General features: G+C 43.7%; 1 protein-coding gene across 4 annotated transcripts in view; it reads left to right on the top strand.

Annotated features, from left to right (window-relative positions):
* MAST1 (microtubule associated serine/threonine kinase 1) overlaps positions 1-20,204 on the top strand; it is a 90,027-nt gene that overhangs the window by 12,180 nt on the left and 57,643 nt on the right. For 2 of the 4 annotated variants that reach the window (XM_053370335.1, XM_053370334.1), the window contains exon 1: positions 18,842-19,113. In XM_053370335.1, coding sequence (XP_053226310.1) covers positions 19,028-19,113 — 86 coding nt within the window. In that variant the 5' untranslated portion in view covers positions 18,842-19,027. Of the gene's footprint in view, positions 1-11,275; positions 11,308-18,841; positions 19,114-20,204 lie in introns of those variants that run through there. The other 2 variants (XM_053370336.1, XM_053370337.1) reach the window with 2 other exon arrangements.

Raw genomic sequence — 20,204 nt, 5'->3', positions numbered from 1 at the left:
ATGTCCGGGAAATTCCGGACATATGGCGCCCTATAGGTGAATCCCAGTTTGAGTTAACTTGCTATCAAATACAGTACCAAAATTCAAGTACCCAGCAAGTGGTGCAATTCTAATGTAGCCTCTTTAACAGAATGGCGCAAATGGTGTTGGCACATTGCCCAGGTTGCAAAACTCACCCAGAGTGTAAGATAAAGGGAAAATGAACAAAGTACTGAATATTTTGAGAAGTGAGGATACTTTTTATTAGTTACAGTGGTACCTCGGGTTAAGAACTTAATTCGTTCTGGAGGTCCGTTCTTAACCTGAAACTGTTCTTAACCTGAAGCACCACTTTAGCTAATGGGGCCTTTTGCCGCCGCCACACAGTTTCTGTTCTCATCCTGAAGCAAAGTTCTTAACCCAAGGTACTATTTCTGGGTTAGTGGAGTCTGTAACCTGAAGCGTCTGTAACCTGAAGCGTCTGTAACCCGAGGTACTACTGTATTGGCATCCCAACAATATTGTAGAAGTTCTAGGCCCTTTGGGAGCCCACGGCGAATTTTTTGCCCGGCACTTCAGGAGTATAGGGTTGCTCATCCTGATGCATTTGCTGCCTGGGGCTCCTTTGGGAAGAAGGGCAGGATACAAATTCAATAAATAAAATACAGTGGTACCTAAGTTTGGTTCTCAAACTTAATCCATTCCGGGAGTCCGTTCAAATCCCGAAACCGTTCGAAAACCAAGGCACGGCTTCCAATTGGCTGCAGGAGCTTCCTGCACTCAACTGGAAGCCGCGAAAGCCACATCGGACATTCAGCTTCTGAAAAATGTTCGCAAACCGGATGTTACGGAAAAATCTAGGTGCGAGGCTGCTTAGTCACCCAGCTTGTCGGGCAGAGCCCGCTGGTCCCTGTGGAATAAAGGAAGGAGTCCAGCCACCAACCGGAGTGAAAAGCTATAGACCAAAGTTTATTGCGCAACAGGTTCAAAGAGGAATTTTGAACCCCGAGGATGGGGTGACAAGAACTTTTAAAAGTTTCTATCTTATCCCAGCATACAGTTCATTAAGCATCATCACTACATCATTGCTACATCCTGATTAACATAGGAGGCATGTGTTGGGGCAACAGGTGGATACAGGATATGTATTGGGAAGTACATTCTAAGCACCTACTACAAAGGGACAATAGAACTTTGTTTTGCATAGTCTGCCACCTGGGCAAGTCCAGAGGAGTGCTTTTGCCCAGCGATTGACACCTATGAGTACCTTCCTGTGAGTATGTGACCTCCCGCTTGAGGGATTATGATGGGGACCAAGTGGTTTCCAAGTCCTTGGCCAATGAAGCAAATTGGCAGTGGAATGAAGGAAACTGGCAAAGGAGTTGATTTTATATGATTTTTAAAGCTAGGTAACTTCCCTGAGGGAGGTACGCGGGTGGCGCTATGGGTAAAACCTCAGCGCCTAGGACTTGCCGATCGTCAGGTCGGCGGTTCGAATCCCCGCGGCGGGGTGCGCTCCCGTTGCTCGGTCCCAGCGCCTGCCAACCTAGCAGTTCGAAAGCACCCCCCCCGGGTGCAAGTAGATAAATAGGGACCGCTTACTAGTGGGAAGGTAAACGGCGTTTCCGTGTGCTGCGCTGGCTCGCCAGATGCAGCTTGTCACGCTGGCCACGTGACCCGGAAGTGTCTGCGGACAGCGCTGGCTCCCGGCCTGTAGAATAAGATGAGCGCACAACCCTAGAGTCTGGCAAGACTGGCCCGTACGGGCAGGGGTACCTTTACCTTTACCTTTTTAACTTCCCTGAGCTGTCAAGTTGAAAGGACACATTTATGCATAATATTTGTAACTTTAACAACTTTAAAGATGTGCCCCCACCCCCTGTAATTTCCGTAACACCGGAACACTCACTTCCAGGTTTGTGGCGTTCAGGAGTTGATTTGTTCGACAACTAAGCCGTTCGAGAACCAAGGTACCACTGTATTCATACTTGGCCATTGGCTGTCCAGAAATACAACAAGCACCATTTTGCAGGTGTCTTAAATATTTTCCCTCTGAATGTTTGTAATGTTACTCTTTGTCACCCAGATAGGTTGAAGATATCTTCCTTCCCTGGAGAAAATAATGCTTAATTGGATTTTAGCATGTGAATTCATTGTGAAATCTGTGTTTTATGAAGACATCCATGTCAAACTATATCTGCTTCTTCCACCTTTATGTTATTATTGGCTCTATGTACTGGGATCTATATCTTGCATCTTCTCAAGTATTGCCCCCATGTTCTGCTGTTGAGAATTTTGCACTGATTGGAGTGGGATGCTTCTAGCCTCCCACATCTAATGAACATGCATTTTCTGAGCATGGTAGGCTGTAGGGAAGAGGCAGAATGAACGGCAAAGGGAGAACAGCAATCATGTACTTTATGGGTCAGAAATCCAAAATTGGCTGGTTCTTGTTACTGGTTTTGCAAAGTATGGCAGCTGCAGTTCATTTTGATTTTATTATTTTTCTAGTTTTCCAAAATTTACAGACATACAAATCACAAACACACAGATCACATACAATTCCAATACACATCCATATTTGACTTTCCTCCCCCTTTCCGTGGTTTCTTTTTTATTTTAGTTTTTTATATTGCATTTTCCACATTAATCCATTTTTAAGTTATGGTTAAATTTCTCTGGATAATATGTTTAACTGCTTGTTTACTTTAACCCTGCTAATGAACTTACTTGCATACAAGAATTTTTCAGATATTTCACAAATTTTCCCCAGTCTTTAATGACATTTTTCCTTCTTGGTTTCTTATGACACCTGTTAGTTTTGCCCTTTCGGCATAGTCCATTAATTTAATCAGCCACTCCTCGTTGGTTGGTGCTGCATATTCTTTCCACCTCTGGGCAAAAAAACAGCTGTAGCATACATAAACAAGTTTTTTGGGGGTCTTTTGGTATCTCTGTACCTACTATCCCTAGAAGAAAACCTTCTCTTTCTTTGCTAAAGGTTATCTTAAATATTTTCTTCAATTCATTATAAATCATTTGCCAGAAAGCTTTTACTCTCTTACAAGACCACCACAAAGTACCTTCTTTTTCTTTACATTTCAGCATGTGTTTGATTTTGATTTATACCTTTTTGCTAAGCCACTAGGGGTTAAATACCCTGTGGACCATCCTTTTGAAAATTGGCTGCCCAGATAAATTTGTAAACATCATTCAGCTCCTCCATGATAATATGACAGCAACAATTGCAGTATTAAGGTTATACTAGCCTCTCCCATCCTGGTGCCATCCAGATGTTTTGGACCACAACTCTCATTGGCCAGGGCCTAGTGGGAGGAGGAGTCTAAAACATCTGGAAGGCACCAGCTTGGGGGAGGCTGGGTTCAGCTGTTGATAGTCTGTTTCTTGATCTCAAAATGGATAGGAGCACCTTTTAATGTACCGTAATTGGAGATAAACACTTCACTTCCCCTGCCCCAGATTATTAAATGAACGCAGCAAGTAGCTGCAGGATCTAGTGCCTAAATGAATGCTTCCAAGTTGTTGCTGAAATGCTGCCTTGAATTTAACACCAGCAGTTAGTAAAGATTTGGCAGATAAGATCATTACTAGGGCTAACCATGGGTCAAGTGATAACAAATGAAGCCAGCTTGATTTAAGTAGAATGGCAAGTGGAATTTGAACTGCACCTTCAGTATTTTGAGATGCTGAGGTTAATATTCACATTAGACTTTGAGAATAAGGAACTGGTGTTTCTGAATACTGAAATTATATCTAGGTAGTGTGTATTGATGATAAACAGTTTCCATGCCAAGCAGAACTTAAAAACAAAAACCAACACCTTGCAAGAAAAGAGAAGCCTCCTCTAGTTTTCTGTTGAGGTATGAAAACATGCAGAATCTGTCCTCGCCCACAAAGATAGGACGGCATGCATAACCAGCTTACCAAGTGGTTACATGATCACTGTGGTAAGTTAACAAGCAATGGCTGGAATTGATGCTAAGAGATGGAATTGATGTCCGGCGGGAATTTATGAAAGGCGGCGCTTTGTCCTGGATCTTAGGCAAGTCAATTAAAAAATAAATAATAATAATAGCTGAACAACTAGGGTTTTCCTTTAAAAAGCTCAGCAGTTTGGGGGTCTTCCTAAACAAAAGCTCAACAACTATATAATTTCCAGGAAAAGAGACTTGTAGGGTTTTCCACATCAGGTGGCAAAATAGCTTGTACCTGACTGGTGGGCACCATTTGCTGCTCTTCCTCAGTCAGCAAAATATCTTGGTGCAGCCCTGTGAAATATTAATAGTAGGCTGTATTGCAGGCTTCTTGTCAGCCGCTCTCTCTCAGCTACAGCACTGTGTGCCCCCTCCCTCCCCCAAAAAAAGAAAAGCATTATGAGGACAATGTTGTATATTGGCATTGGCAGGGAAATCATTTTAAGTATTTTAAAATGAAACTTCCCACTTTTAATTATTTCTGTCTTTGCTGTGGTCTTGTTTCTGGATGGACTTATGACTGTCAAATCATAGCTACACTCGTGTATTGTTTTCCATCGCTTCTCTCACTTCAGCCCTGGGTGTGAGAGAAAAACAGCATATAAAAGAACCAGGAGGCTCTGTCTCCAGAGAATTGAATTGTCATTCTAGACTTTACCTATCTCTTTGCCTGGAGCGACTGTGGAAAAAACATACTGGTGCGGTAATGTGGTGTTGAAGCATAACCCCTTGTCAGGGGGTTTTTTCAGCTGGAACGCTGTTGTGCCACCTCTCAGGTGGTGCCATTGCCTTCATAAGAGAATAAGGGAGGCATTCCTGGTGAGTTCCGGCACCTCTTTTTCTAGAAAAATAAGACTGCCCCTTGTGCTGTCGTTCCCTACCGAACCTCCCACTCTCCCACCTACCCTTGGCGTATTCTGCTTGGAAATTTGGATGGCAGATAAATATTCTGGTCATAATCCACCTGGCAGTTTCCAAATAAACAAAAATGAAAATGAAATTTTGCATGGACCCTGAATATCCCACCCAGAATGGAGCTGGTTTGAGGGGGAAATGGGCGCTTCGGGCAGATACACCAAATGACACGTCCTCTTTGGTCATTTACCTGGGGCACAGTCCACCGGGACAATCTCTAGCACAACCCCCACTGAAATGAGGGTGGACAGGGGGATTCCCTTGCCCCAGGTTCTGTTTGCCTCCTCCCAGAAAAAGGAATTTTGGATGTGCTTCATATTCAGCTCAGCCTGCTGTTGTCATCAGAGGGACAAATCATATCCAGAGACATAGCCTTGTTGGAGGCTGTACACACGATCCCTGTAAAGTTATATTCTTCCCCTCAAAGACTTCTGGACATTATAGTTTGTTAAGGGTTGCTAGGAAATGTAACCCTCTGAGGTGTAAACTATGGCACCCAGAATTATTTGACGGAAATAATGTGCTTTGAATGTGTTTGAAGGCTATATGCACACCATAACCTTAGTTTGTTGCAGCAAAGTCTTGTAGACACCTAGGACTCTTGGGAAGGGCAAGCAAATGTGTTGGAAGTTAGCATGGAGTCACCAAGCCCAGAGACAATTTATCACATACTGAAGGCGGGGGAATCACATAATTCAGTGTTCCCCTAGGGCAGGCTTCCTCAAACTCGGCCCTCCAGATGTTTTTGGCCTACAACTCCCATGATCCCTAGCTAGCAGGACCAGTGGTCAGGGATGATGTGAATTGTAGTCTCAAAACATCTGGAGAGTTTGAGGAAGCCTGGCCTAGGGGAACACTGAACTATGTGATTTCCCCCACCTTCAGTATGGAATAATATTGTCCATTCATTCTGCCACCTGGCCTAAGGCTGATTCACACGTGCATAGACATGACCTTACTTCTGGTCACTCTTTGATTATTCAGTATTTGATGATTTTGCGACTGAGGCCTAGTCTAGGTCTATACAAGCAGCAGAATGACAAGGTGAAATTGTGCAGTGGTAGAATGTACTACCTCTGACTTCAGGGTTTTTTAATGGTCCATGATGTTAAAACACACACACACTGTTCCTTGCAGGTAGTAAACTAGCATGTCAGACCCTTCAAGTGTCCCTATTTTCCAGGGACATCCCTGATTTAAAGAAGCTGTCCCGGTTTCTGATTTGATCCCTGAATGTCCCACTTTTCCTTAAGCTGTCCCTATTTTCATTGGAGAAATGTTGGAGGGTTTGGAGTTATCCGACCCCCGAGCCATCTGAAGGCAATCCTATATAGGAAAGTGGCTTTTTTAATGTTTCATGTTCTGCTATGTTTTTATATGTGTTGGAAGCTGCCTAGTGTAGCTGGAGCAACTCAGTAAGAAGTGTGGAGTATAAATAGTAAAATTATCATTATGGAAGAGGACATCCCTATTTTCGTCGGAGAAATGTGGGAGGGTATGGCATGTGGGAGGCAGGCCAGGCTTAGAACATCCCTGAGAGTGCTATTTGTTTCCTTGCAGGGAATTATAGGGGGCAGATTGCCATTGACAAATGGCACCTTCACTCCTACCATTTCAACATGGTTCAGCCACAGTGGCACAGCTAGGTAATTTTAGACTTAATGGCCTTTGCTGCCCCCTCCTGCCTTCGGATGGTAAAGTGTACTTCACTTATTTCAAAATGTGGCAAGCCCTGCACGTTATAAAGGAAAGAATAGACACAGTAAACGAAAATTTTTGGAAGTCTTTAAAAAGTTTATAGAAATCTCCCCCTGCCCTTACGAAATTGTATTTGTATGAACATAAAGGACAATTTGTTATTATATTCGTACAGAAGAATTGTATAAAATTATGTACTTGTTTTTCCATATCTTCCTTTTCTTTCTTCTTTTTTCTTCTTTGTTCCAGCTTTGGTATTGAATATTGCTGTATATATAGACTTTTCTTTTTTTAATTGAAACTAATAAACTAATAAAGCGACGGGGTGAGCTCCCGTTGCTGGTCTCTGCTCCTGCCAACCTAGCAGTTTGAAAGCACATCAAAGTGCAAGTAGATAAATAGGTACCGCTCCAGTGGGAAGGTAAACGGTGTTTCCATGTGCTGCTCTGGTTCGCCAGAAGCGGCTTAGTCATGCTGGCCACATGACCCGGAAGCTGTACGCCGGCTCCCTCGGCCAATAAAGCGAGATGAGCGCCGCAACCCCAGAGTTGGCCATGACTGGACCTAATGGTCAGGGTCCCTTTACCTTTACCTTAATAAAGATCAATTTTTAAAAATGTGGTAAGCCAGCCCTGTCTGGGTCCGTCTGCTTATTCTGCGTTGTAAGAGCTGTGGACCTCTGCCCCCAAACCCTGCCCAGAATTCCCCTGCTGTGTTGCCACCTTGTTCTGTAACGTGTGTGGCACCTGCCATATTGTTTAGTGCATGGCTTGATTTAAACTTGATGCTGGGTGGGTTAAAATTGATTTTCTGTTCTGCCCAACCAGCTTCATTTGCCATTTGGGCCCTCAGCTGCTGTACCTGTAACATTAGCACGCCAGCACTGCTGCAGCCAGCTCCTGGTGTGTTTACACGGCACAAGTAGCAGAAGAGGCCTTGGTTTGAACATGAAATGCTGCTTGGGTCATCAGGTTTAGAAGGATATCACACTTCACTGGAGCCAAGGCCATTGTGTTTCATGTGCATCACATACACACACGGTTGAGTTTCTTTGAGGCAGATCTCAAGCTTGCTTTGTAATGATTTGTAGGGGTTAGGGTTAGGGGAAAGACTGCAAGGCAATGGAAAAACTTGTTGTGGGGATGTGATGCCCGTGGCAAAGACCAGCTTTGGATGTGTGAACTGACCTCAAAAAGCACTTTGTCTGAGGTGAGGAGGACATTCTCTCTGTGGAGTTAAACCTGTGATGGTGACTCATTTGCAAAGTGCCACCTGATGCTGCAGTCATTGTGATGAACATGCATGTGTGAGCCAGCCCTTAAAATGAAAGAGATAACTGAAGGGAAAGTTAAGTTGGAGTCAATTCAGGAAATAGCTAGCTTTTCCCAGTCTAGTACTGGATTACAATTCCCATCGTCTTTGACCATTGATCATGTTGGCTGGGACTGATGGGAATTATAGCCCAACAACATCTGGAAGGCACCAGGTTGAGGAAAAATGGTCTGGGTTTTAGCAAAAGTTATGGAATGGGCAGGGTGGTAATTGAGAATAAGACTTTATTTAAACGACATTTCCATCCTGCCTTACCTCTAAGAAGAGCCTCCATGGTGGTTCACAGCAATAAAATACCAATGCAATTAAAAGGTGTATTCAAAACCAAAATAAAAGAAATGAACAAAATCATAACTAGATAAAATTAAGGTTCATTAAAAGTCTGGTGGAACAAAAATGTTCTTACCTGCTTCCACCCAAAGGGCCCTGTCTTATGTACATCTCCATTAATTGCACCCACCTTAGTTGCAGAAAGCAAAGCAAGACCTCAGAAGATGACCACAGTTGACAGGCAGGTTCATGGGGGAAGAGGCAGCCCTCTAAATAGCCTAATCTCAAGCCTTTTAGGGCTTCATAGATAATAAGCAGCACTTTGAATTTAAGATGATGCAGCCAAAATAAAATGGCCTGGCTGGATACAGGACTTTCTAGGCAGTTATCACAAGTTACATTCAAATGACAACCCGGGTAATCAACAGGATCCATGCTCTTCATTAATCTGACAGTCTCGGTGAACATTGCAGTGGACTTTGTCAATTATCACCACCAGAGACCACTGTGTAAGGAAAACCTTTCTGGACGCTTCCTCTGATAAGCGTCCACACACGCGATTGCCTGCTTAGAGAATTACGGCGGACAAGGTTTCCTATAATGCATGAGTTATAATGCATGAGTGTGTGAGTGATTCTAGAACTCCCTTATAAAGAACAAAGCATTTACAAACCATTTTATACATAGTTTCATTCAGATACACGTGCTTTTCCTTAGAAAACAAGTCTGATTAATTGTTTCCGGTTCTGATAGAAAGTGTCAGTATCCCGCTACGGGACTTGCTCCATTGACACAGAGGGAGTTGCATTCATAGAAACAGCGGTATTGCCTGCTAGTTGTGTTGAGCGGTCGCTAGCGGTGCAACAACTTTGACAGTGGAGTTTTGGGCAGGTTGTCCCTTTAAATTTTTAAATGTCTTACGGGTGTGAGCCTTTTATTGAGAGGGAATTTGTGTGGTTATGGAGGGGCTTTGGAGTTCTTTTGATGTGTGTGATGTAGAGCATTGTGGAGATGCATCAGTGAACATGCATTGGTGACTGTGAATAAAGTGGGGGTAGCATTTATGGTCATGCCTGTGTATCAGAAAGAATCAAGACCCCTTTGAGGTGCTGATGTCATGAATCCCTTAATCATAGGTTCAGGTTGTATATTTGTGTAACTAAACCATATATCATAAAGACACTGCAGTCTCTGCTGTGCCTCCTTTCCAAAAGAAAAGATAAACCTTGGGTGAGTTTGTGGAACTCCTTGTAACTTGCACCACACAGAGATTAGGCTGGCGTGCAACAATACATTTTAATGGTACTGGGTAGAGAGGGACCTATAACTTTGTTTACATTGTCCCCTGTTGGTAAGCAGAAATTGAAATCCGTACTGCAAAGTGGTTGGCATGAATATGCTATTTAGCAATTCTGCTGGCACTTGGACAATCTGGAAAATCCAATATGTCTGTCAAAATAACTCACCAGAAAATATATCTAATGCTACCTGTTACATTGAGAGAATCAAGTGCTTTCCTGTCTTGAAGAAACCTAATATCAGGAAGCAACTTCAATGCCTGCCTGCCTGCCTGCTTGTCTTTCAGTGTGATCCTATACATGCCTACTCAGAAGTAAGCCCCACTGGGTTCAATAGTGCTCACTTCCAAGTGAGTGGGCATATGATTGTAGCCTTGATACTTAATTTTCTTCACCCATCCTCCCTTGATTCCCTTATTTCTGATCCCGCCAGCCCAGCCCCGCACCCCCTTGGTTCCCTCACCTAGTTCACCCGACCTGTTACCTCTTTTGTCATTTCCACCTTTGAGCCTTTTGTGAGGACAGTCTCTGGGATGGTCCTCCTTTCTTTTGTCCATCACCCAATCGCCTCAGAAACAGGGCTACGTGTACCCTGTGCTAAAATGGAAAAACAGCAGCAATGCAGCCAGGCAGTCCAAACAAGAAAAGGTAAACTTTGTGATTTAGGTACACGCTGTAAATCGAGCACATTTGCCCCATTTCCCTTGTTTTACATAATTTATGATGCACTTTGGACAATTACTGTTATTATGCATAATTTATTCTGGTTTTGCTAGTCAGGGCAGGAAGCTATAGATGCCTCTGACCACTGGGAAATCCTGTTGGCAACTCCTTTGGGTTTTTCAGCAGGCATGCAGTGACTCCACTATCAATTGTCATTACAGATATAAGGACTAAGGGATCAGCAGACTTTTTCAGCAGGGGGCTGGTCCACTGTTCTTGTGGTGGGCTGGACTATATTTTGGGGGGGAAATAATGAACGAATTCCTATGCCCCACAAATAACCCAGAGGTGCATTTTAAATAAAAGGACACATTCTACTTATATAAAAACACCAGGCAGGCCCCTCAAATAACCCAGATATGCATTTTAAATAAATGGACATATTCTACTCATGTAAAAACACGCTGATTCCTGGACCGTCCGTGGGCCGGATTGAGAAGGCGGTTGGGCCAGATCCGGCCCCCAGGGCCTTGGTTTGCCTACCCATGAACTAGATTGTTGTTCTCTCTCTTTCCTAATGTGAAAGCTGAGTTTTTCAGAGAGCTGGTTTCTATGCATGTAGCATATACGGTACATCCTGTCCTTTTGTGTTTCATGGAGTCATGGGAAATGTGTGTTCTTCTTGGCCTAACTGAGCTCTTCTGCAAAGCCCTTCTGTGGGGGCTTACCACAGATTTACGTGCTTTGCAGTATCTGCCACCACAAGTCTCCCTGTCTTCCCCACCTCTCCTTTACTATTTTTTTGACCATGAGAAAATGATAGAAGAGTCTAGGTTGCCTCTGGGTATCCCACTCCCTCATCAAACTTTCTGAGGAGAATGCGATGGCTTATTGGGAATGAAGAACTGTTGGCTACCTGTTGTGCTTCACTTTCCCTCAGGACAGTTACATTCCATATAAATGATGTGTACTGAAGAATGAGTTACAGAAATAGTAGGGATGAGTTGTCCTTGCTATTATTTTTACTTCATGGAGGGTGGGATGTGAAAAAAAGGCCAGTCTTTCCTTTCCTTATCCTCAAGGAAAATTACCTGTAGCTAATGTAATTTTTTCAATTATTTGCAGAAAGACCTCCCTTTGCCCAGGAAAAGCAGTAGGTAAGTACAAGATTTCTGTATTTATAATAGACACATAGCAGAATGCCAACGTGAGAGAAAAACTATTTCTTTGTAGCCACTTTTTTTTTGCTTGTGTGTGTGTGTGTTATATGTAATTATTATTATTATTATTATTATTATTATTATTATTTATTACTTATTACTAACTACCCCTCTTGTGGACTGATTAAATATCATTACCCCAATGGGAAGGCTTCCAGCCTGGTGATGCTTTGTTTAACATCTCCTTATAATGTGAATTGTCTCGTCATGTTGCATATCCTTGGTGGTGAAGGAGAAATGTACGCAGTCCCAGCAATGCATGCAGCATGGAGCTTTGAAGTGTTCACTTCCACCAAACAGAGCAGAGAAGATAATTTCAGCAGCCTCCACACAGGGGCTGTCGTAATATTTTAAGCTGCTCTTCAAAGCTACTTCCCAACTTTTAGCATTTTTTGCTATTTTGTCTCCTAGCCTGTCCATAACCCTCACATTATAAATCCACCACTGGGCCATTTTGAACACTCATTCTGCATTGTGGACAAAGCCTCTTCTTTCTGCTCTTTGCTTCTTAAAAACATGTTTCCTCCGGCCAACAGGTAGTTTTCCTAGAAATCCACTCTACGAATAAAATAAGAGATTAGAAGGCAAAGGCTCCCACCGTCAGCCCTTCAGAGTGACCTGCTGACAAATCTTGTTGCCTTGTGATTGGCAACTGTGGGGCAAGAAAGGACCCTCAAGGGAGGGGCAGCCTTGTCCAAGGAATTACTGACTGCTATGCCAGGATGCTAAGGGACGCAGGTGGCGCTGTGAATTAAACCACAGAGCCTCTTGGGCTTGCCGATCAGAAGGTCGGCGGTTCGAATCCCCACGACAGGGTGAGCTCCCGTTGCTTAGTCCCTTCTCCTGCCAACCTAGCAGTTCGAAAGCACTTCAAAGTGCAAGTAGATAAATAGGTACCGCTCCGGCGGGAAGGTAAACAGGTTTCTGTGCGCTGCTCTGGTTCGCCAGAAGCGGCTTAGTCATGCTGGCCACATGACCTGGAAGCTGTACGCCGGCTCCCTCGGCCAATAAAGCAAGATGAGCGCCGCAACCCCAGAGTCGGCCACAACTGGACCTAATAGTCAGGGGCCCCTTTACCTTTACCTTTATGCCAGGATGCTAGGGTATTTGTAGTAGTCTGCAAAGTGATAACATAGAACTGGAATACGTGGTTATCCCGTTGGCTGGTTCTATGAAAGCATTCTGCACACATGAATACTGTCATACACAAAACAGAACTGAGTTGTCTTTCAAATGGAATATTCAACTTGCATGACTTTGCAGCTGCATATTTGTACCTGGAGTTCTCACAGCATTTGAAAGTTTGGCAGGAAAGTTCCCAAAGGTGTATGATTCAGTACTTCATAGTCCTCTGCAATCTCAACATTTCTACAATCATATTTTAAGCAGAAATCAGTTTACTGAGGCCATAATTAATTCTGCAGTAAGGAAACGGTGGAGTGTGGAAATTGTGGAATAGATACCCCTTTATTTATGTGGATAAGCAGATAGTCAGGAGGAGTGCATTTGTTATCCTGAAGAGGCAAGCCACTGTTTGGTTTCAAAAATGACTTGCCTCATTAGGTGTTGGAACAGCTGCAGAATAAAATGTCAAAATAAGCTCTGACTCTGTGTGTGGTTTCTTTTGCTTCATATTTTACTGTTTAGATTGTTGCCATAATATTTTGGCTCCATAGAGGAATGTATAGGAGGATTACATGTGGGAATTATTTTTTCTGGAGCTCCTAATTCACATAAATAGTGCAGGAAATATCTGCCCAGAAAACTAGATTCCTGCCAGTTCCTGCTGATGGACCTTCCCATGGATCTTATATTTGAGTAGCAAAATGCCCCTTGAATGGTGTGTATGGCCATGGTGTATCTGTGCAGGTGACTGTTCATCTCTGTGCATCCACATTAATTCTTGACCTTGTGTTTTTACACTTAGCAAACACATATTGGTGTGCAGTATGTTGGGGAGTATGTATGTGCATACAGGTCTGAAATGAAGATGGGGGAACTGAAGTAATGGCTGTTGGTAGCAGTAAGTCACTGTTGGCTGCCTGAAGTATGGCAAAGCAGTGATACAGACTAAGTCGAGCAAGCTATATTCTCCTTATTCATTTTCTAAGGCAGAGCTTTCCAAACTTTTCATATTTTTACATTTTTTTAAAAATAATTTTTATTACATTTTCATTTTTTTGTAATCACAATATCCACACATAAAACAATAAGCTCAAACATCGCTCTATCTGAGCATCGACCTCCTCCCGCCCCTCTTTCTGACTTCCGTACGTATTTACTTTATTCTTAGCATTTCTATAACCACTTTTTTACCTTCTTCCTTATTTTTATATTTCCCCTTATTCAATGTAAATCAGTTCCTTGTATTATCATTACAAAACATTTCAACTCAAAGCTACAAACGTTTTCAGATGTTTACAATATTATTTCATATATAATATAAATTTGTTCCAGTCCTTTTGAAACAGTTCGTCGCACTGATTCCGGATCTTCCAGACTTTTCAAGCCGGTGACACACTTTTTGGACATGCCTCATTTCACGACACAGCAATTCAGTTTCGCATCATTTCGTGACACAGTAATTCAGTTTTACCAGCAAACTGGAAGTTAAACTAACCCTTTCCAGCCCCGGGAGGAACACAGGGAGCATTCGTGCGACGCACCTACACACTGCAGCCGACGCATTAATGTGTCCCAACACACAGTTTGGAAAGTTCTGTTCTAAGTGTATTAAAGTAGGCTCTATAAATAAAAAAATTGAAATTTATAAATTGAAAATCGTAAGTTCCCCTAATATGTTCTGCTACCTTTAATGCCCTCTCAACTTTCTGGAGGCACCTCTCTTGCACGGATGATCAGAGGAGAAGGAGATGAGTAATGTCCCCACAAATGTGTAGGATATTATTATATAATACTCAGAGCAAAGCTTTTTTAATTTTTTTTTTAAAAAATGATTAATATTTTTTCCAGCATTAACAAAATCAAAAACAAATAACATCATAAAAACCAAACTACAACACCATAGTAGCTGCCAATTTAGGCATACCGGAGATACATAGTCTAGTCATATTAAAGAAAAGCAGAACACACCAATTTCACATTTATGCATGTTACATGCACCGAAGACTCCAGATCATCAGCATAGACAAATATGGACTTCCAGGGTGAATCAGCATCTTTTAGCCAATTGCCCATGCATTGGCCTTGAGTTTCATCAGGCAGAATCTCCATGTCTTGCACTGTAATCCATTCTCTCACAGGCTATTATTGGGCAGTGTTCATGTTGCGTAAATCAGTTTGTGCTTATTAGACCCAGAACTTAGTGTCCCAGCTTTGAATGTCATCTTTGCCTTAGGTCAGACTAAGGCTAATGGGGTCTAGAGAAAGATGCTTCCCTCCTCACATACGCTGAATGCTCACTTTCCATTACAGTTTCTGCTTGGATTCCAGTGCAGAGTCCGGTGCTCATTTCCCGAAGCACTTCCAGCATGACACTGACGAGAAGGACAAAACTGCTGAGTACAGCAGGATTTAAGAGCATGAATATTAGGGATAGATGGGCTGTGTGTGTAGGGAAAGCCAGAGGAGAGGAGTTGCATTTCTGAGAACTCAGCAAAAAATATATATAATTGCATTCATTTTGAAGTATTTTTCTCTAACCATGAGGACTAGAAACCAATGTTTTTAAAAATGAAGATAGCAGTTGTTTCCTGCATCTCATAAAATGGCCACACATGGCAAGATGGCTTCAAGTCAAGCCAAAGTCTGTGCGGAGGACCATGACTTTTGGAAATCTCCGTCCATTGCTGGTAGTGTGGTCTATGTGACTATTGAAATTACTAAGAGATGATGGGTGGAATTCAACATAGCACTTAGTGGGGTCTGCGCATGGGGAATGAGGTCACCTCGTGCAACAGGACTTCCTTCTCCCCCGTGAAGCCCCTAGTGACTATTGAAATTACTAAGAGATGATGGGTGGAATTCAACATAGCACTTAGTGGGGTTTGCTCATGGGGAATGAGGTCACCTCGTGCAACAGGACTTCTCCCTCCCCCGTGAAGCCCCTAAACCTGTTCTGAGAGTTCCCTCAACCCTCCGGAGCTGAATGCAGGGGGCACAGGGGAGGAGGGGCAGTGGCAGACTTTGGGGTCTCAAACATCAGCAGTGCCACGTGTGACTCCAAAATGACCCCGCCTCTCACCTTCCATTCTGCAGTGATTTAGAACAGCTTAGTTAATGAACAAACTTGGAAACAGAACGCTGCAAACCCAAAAGTAGTTGTTCCAGTTTGTGAACTTTGTGCCTTGGAAGCGGAACATGTTCCGCTTCCTGTTGAATGTGTTTTGTTTGTAAACTGAGTCCCCAGCTGCTAATCAGAGGCTTCCTGTTGAGTCTGTCGGCTGTTGAGTCCCCAGCACCCATGCAACACAAAGGTGATGTTTGGAGCTTTTGTTTTTGCTATTTTTTGTGTTTTTGTTTGGGTGACTTTTTTGTTTTTTTTTTACTGTAACTTGTTCTTCATTTTATGGGACTGACTTGTGGCTTGTGACTTCGTTTTTGTGACTGTGGCTTGTGAATTCATTTTTGTGACTGTGTGGAACCCAGTTCAGCTATTGATTGATGGATGGATGATGGATGGATGGATGGATTGATTGATTGATTGTGTGACTGCAGAAATGGATAAAAGCCCCCCCATTCAAACAATGACGATCATCAGTGCACATAGGGGGAATTTTTTTTTTTATCATCTATAATATTGTCTTATTTATTTTATAGTACAGTACATTGATTATTGCTTTCATTTTATGGATCAATGGTCTCGTCAGATAGTAAAATTCATGTTGAATTGCTGTTTTAGGGGTTGTTTTTAAAAGTCTGGAACGGATTAATCCAGTTTCCATTACTTACTATGGGAAAGCACGCTTTGGTTTTAGAACGCTTTGGTTTTGGAACACACTTCCGGAATGGATTAAGTTTGGGAATCAAGGTACCACTGTACATTATAGTTATGGCGACTACTGTGGCTCCACATACTCCCCATAAACCTGCCTCTGGAGGGGGAAGTCCTATCACGCAAGGAGAGCACATTCTATACATGCAACAACTTAGCTGAATCCCACCTTTTACGTGTGTGTGTGTGTGTGTGTACACTTGTTAGAGCGTTAATGGTATGTCACATAGTTGTGCTTAAAGAAGCACAACTGAAGCTGCACATGTGTATAATTTGTTGCATTTAAATGAGTATTCATGTGTTTCTACATATACCTGTTAGGAAGGGTTTTTCTATAGATTTATGTTCTCCCCCCCTACTGCCCCCCACCTGGAGATATTCCACCCCTGGAGGTATTGGGCTCAAATATGAGCACACTACTGGAAACTGAATAAGGATCGGAACCAAGAAGTGCAAATTTTCATGATTCACAGGGATAGTTCTGACTTTATGTCTAAAGCACCTACTTCAAAAAGTGCTACCAGGTGCTGTGTTTGAACGTGTTGCAGTGTTTGTGGTGGACAGCCTCTGGCAATTTCTGCCAATGACACTGTGCCCTCAGGGACTGCTGGCTTGAGAGCATCCTTGCTCCATCAAAATCCCTATGTTGAAAACTTAAAGAGAGGAAAGATTAAGCCCAGTATTTATCCTAACATGTAAAATTTCCATTTTTATGGAGGTTTTGGCAATGGGGCTCTTTCCTTCACAGAGTGCCCACACACACATGCAACAATTGTGTGGAGGACTGTACCACACCCCCTCAGTCCTGAATGTCAGCAGCAGCTACATTATTGCTATGCCAAAAAGTGACTTGTTTTTATTTTCATGCTCTTCTCTCCTATCCTTACTGACTGCTTTTCTTTACAGGATTTTTATTTTAAACTGTATGCAAGTCAGAAATATATTTAAAAAACAAATAAAAATAAACTGTATGCAAGTCATACAATTGCATAAAGCATAAAGTACTGCACACCCCCTGTTTTTCAAAAGCCAAGCCATGCTTTTGAAAATGTTGATATGTCTCTGGTAGATTTTGATATGTGAATGGTGCCACAATACCCTCCAACATATTCTCCACACATTCTTCCCAACTGTGTTCCCACACAAAAGCATAGCATCCCAAAATGTGTGTGTTCTTGGCACCATGATCTTGTGTATTTTGGGACACCATGATCTCCTGCGAGAGTAAAAAAGGTAAAGGGACCCCTGACCATTAGGTCCAGTCGTGACCGACTCTGGGGTTGCGGCGCTCATCTCGCTTTGTTGGCCGAGGGAGCCGGCGTACTGTTTCTGGGTCATGTGGCCAGCATGACTAAGCCGCTTCTGGCGAACCAGAGCAGCGCACGGAAACGCCGTTTACCTTCCCACCGGAGCGGTGCCTATTTATCTACTTGCACTTTGATGTGCTTTCGAACTGCTAGGTTGGCAGGAGCAGGGACCGAGCAACGGGAGCTCACCCCGTCGCGGGGATTTGAGCCACCAACCTTCTGATCAGCAAGTCCTAGGCTCAGTGGTTTAACCCACAGTGCCACCCGCATCCCTTATTATTATTATTTTATTCTTTGTTAAATTTGTATACCACCCTTTATCCAAAGATCATAGGGTGGTTCACAACATAAAAATTAAAAAATGAGAACACAAAATACATAATAAAAACAAAAACAAACTAATAACCCCCCTCCCACAAACACATTTATTAGGTTGTAGAATATGAAATCACCCAAAGGCCTGGTTCGAGAGAAATATATTTGCCTGGTGCCTTAGGATATGGAGCTTCCCTGGGAAGAGCATTCCACAGATGGGGAGCCACCACAGAAAAGGCCCTTCTTGTGTAGGAGGCACACAAAGAAGGGCTTCAGATAATGATTGCAGGGTCATTATTCGTAGCTCTCTTTTTTTAGCCACTATAATGCAGCATGAACATGGCCACCTGGTGTCATGCTTCTGAGCATGGACTTAATGTATGTTTCCAGATATTTCCCTAAGTTGTACTGGGAATGCTTACTACTCTTCAGAGCAAAGCAGCTTGTTTTGAGGAAAAACGCCACATTCACAGTTTCCCAGATTTTGGCATTAATGTAGTCTGCTGTTTATGGCTAGTGAAATCAGCTTCATCCTAGGCCTGTGTACCTATGGATGCTCTTAGGCATTTATGCATCCAGGGACTGTGGGCACCATTTGCAGAAGAGTTAGTGAGTGGATATACTTTATGGAAGACAATCTTACTCGGCTATGAGTGATCGCCAAAGAAGAAGAAGAAATACTTTTTACACCATCAAAGTGTACAAATATGTCCATCAGTGCAAGACATCGTTCACCCGTATGGTGAGAGCACCTACGATAGGCAGGTATTTGCACACAGCCAAATATGTGTGCACACAACCCACACCCATATGCAGATCAGCAGCACTTGCAGCATGCGCTCATGCACACACTGGCACTTAATACAGCGCCGCCCCCTCACACCTCCCCCTCCTCTCCCTGCCCTTCCCCGCATTCTCTCCCTCCCTCTGTCTTCCCCTCCATTCCAGTCCTCCTTTCTTCTTCAAAAGGGAAGGCTCACCACAGACCTCCCCCCCTCCACTCTTGGCTCCAGTGGGGGCTCAGAAGGTGCTTCTGCAGCATATACCACCCCCAGCCTCGCCACCATGACCCCCCAGGGGGATGATGTCTGAGTCCCTGTGGACAGCGCTCTCCAATTTCTCTATGCCCGATTTCCTTGAGAGCAGCATGTTTCGCCGTACAAAAAGGTACAGAGAAAGGAAGCTTAATTTAGTCTGCATCCCTCCATCTTTTCTCCCCCTTCTCCGTAGCCCCTCCCCATCAGCATTCTGTCCCTCTCTGCTCCCATTCCTCCATCCTTCCTTCCTTCCTTCATCCCTATCATTCTTCCTCTCTCCTCCGTCTCCTGTATCTCTTGCTCCACTCCCCCCCCCCCACTTCGCTGGTTTGCAAGGGAGAAGGGGAAAAAAGAGCTTGTGTATTATCATCTTCCTTTCTCTCTAACACCCCCCCCCCCCGCATTGTGGCCAGGCAGCCAGGACTCTCCAAGGAGGTGTCTCCTGGGGAGGGGGGGAGGGGGTTGCAGTGGCTGGCAGGGTTGTGGCGCAGTTGGGGGAGGGGAAAGAAAGATTCACAAAGACTAGGATGCCATGGCAACTGCCAAGGACATGAGCTGTATATGAACTGGCAAGCACTGCCTATGACAAATGGTTGGTCTGCCTGTCTTTCTAGCTGTCCGTCTCCCTCTGGCTCCATGGATGCCCCCCCCCTCGGTTCTTCTGGGTCACTCAGCCTGGACAAGCTTGTGGCTGCTGGGTGGGCAGATGGAGGGGCTGGGGGTGTGGGTGGGTGGTTGGGGTTGGGGACTGTCGGATGCAGCCAGCAAATGGAGATGTATAGGAGGGGGCTGAGTTTTAGTGGATGGAAGGAAGATGCGGAGGGTGAGAGAACTGCGTGTTTGAGTGCACTCCAGAAGGATGGTGTTGTGGGTGTCTATATATATTTGCCGCAGGAAAGTTAGGTAGGAAGGGGATGAGTGGGAATAAATGGAAAGATCTATGGCTGGGCTCTGGCATTCTGTTCTTCTTCCCGAAGATGCTCACGCCTGTGAATTTTTCAAGTGCCTGCATGCCTAGCTGCCACTTCTGGCACCTAGGAATTTTAAATGCATTCTAGCCCTAGGAGCGATTGTGTGAAAAGTGATCTAGATTACACTAATTCCCCACCCCCTTTACCCATCCATCATAGCAGTTGAGTATGGAATGTATAGCAATAACACCCCCATCCTTTGCTTAAATTCTCCCTGCCATTGCCCTCCATTCCCATAATGCCTCAATAT

Source organism: Podarcis raffonei, chromosome 17 (assembly GCF_027172205.1).
Source record: "Podarcis raffonei isolate rPodRaf1 chromosome 17, rPodRaf1.pri, whole genome shotgun sequence".
NCBI classification, from domain to species: domain Eukaryota; kingdom Metazoa; phylum Chordata; class Lepidosauria; order Squamata; family Lacertidae; genus Podarcis; species Podarcis raffonei.
Note: the sequence above shows the minus strand (reverse complement) of the source record. Positions and strands in the feature narration are given on the sequence as shown.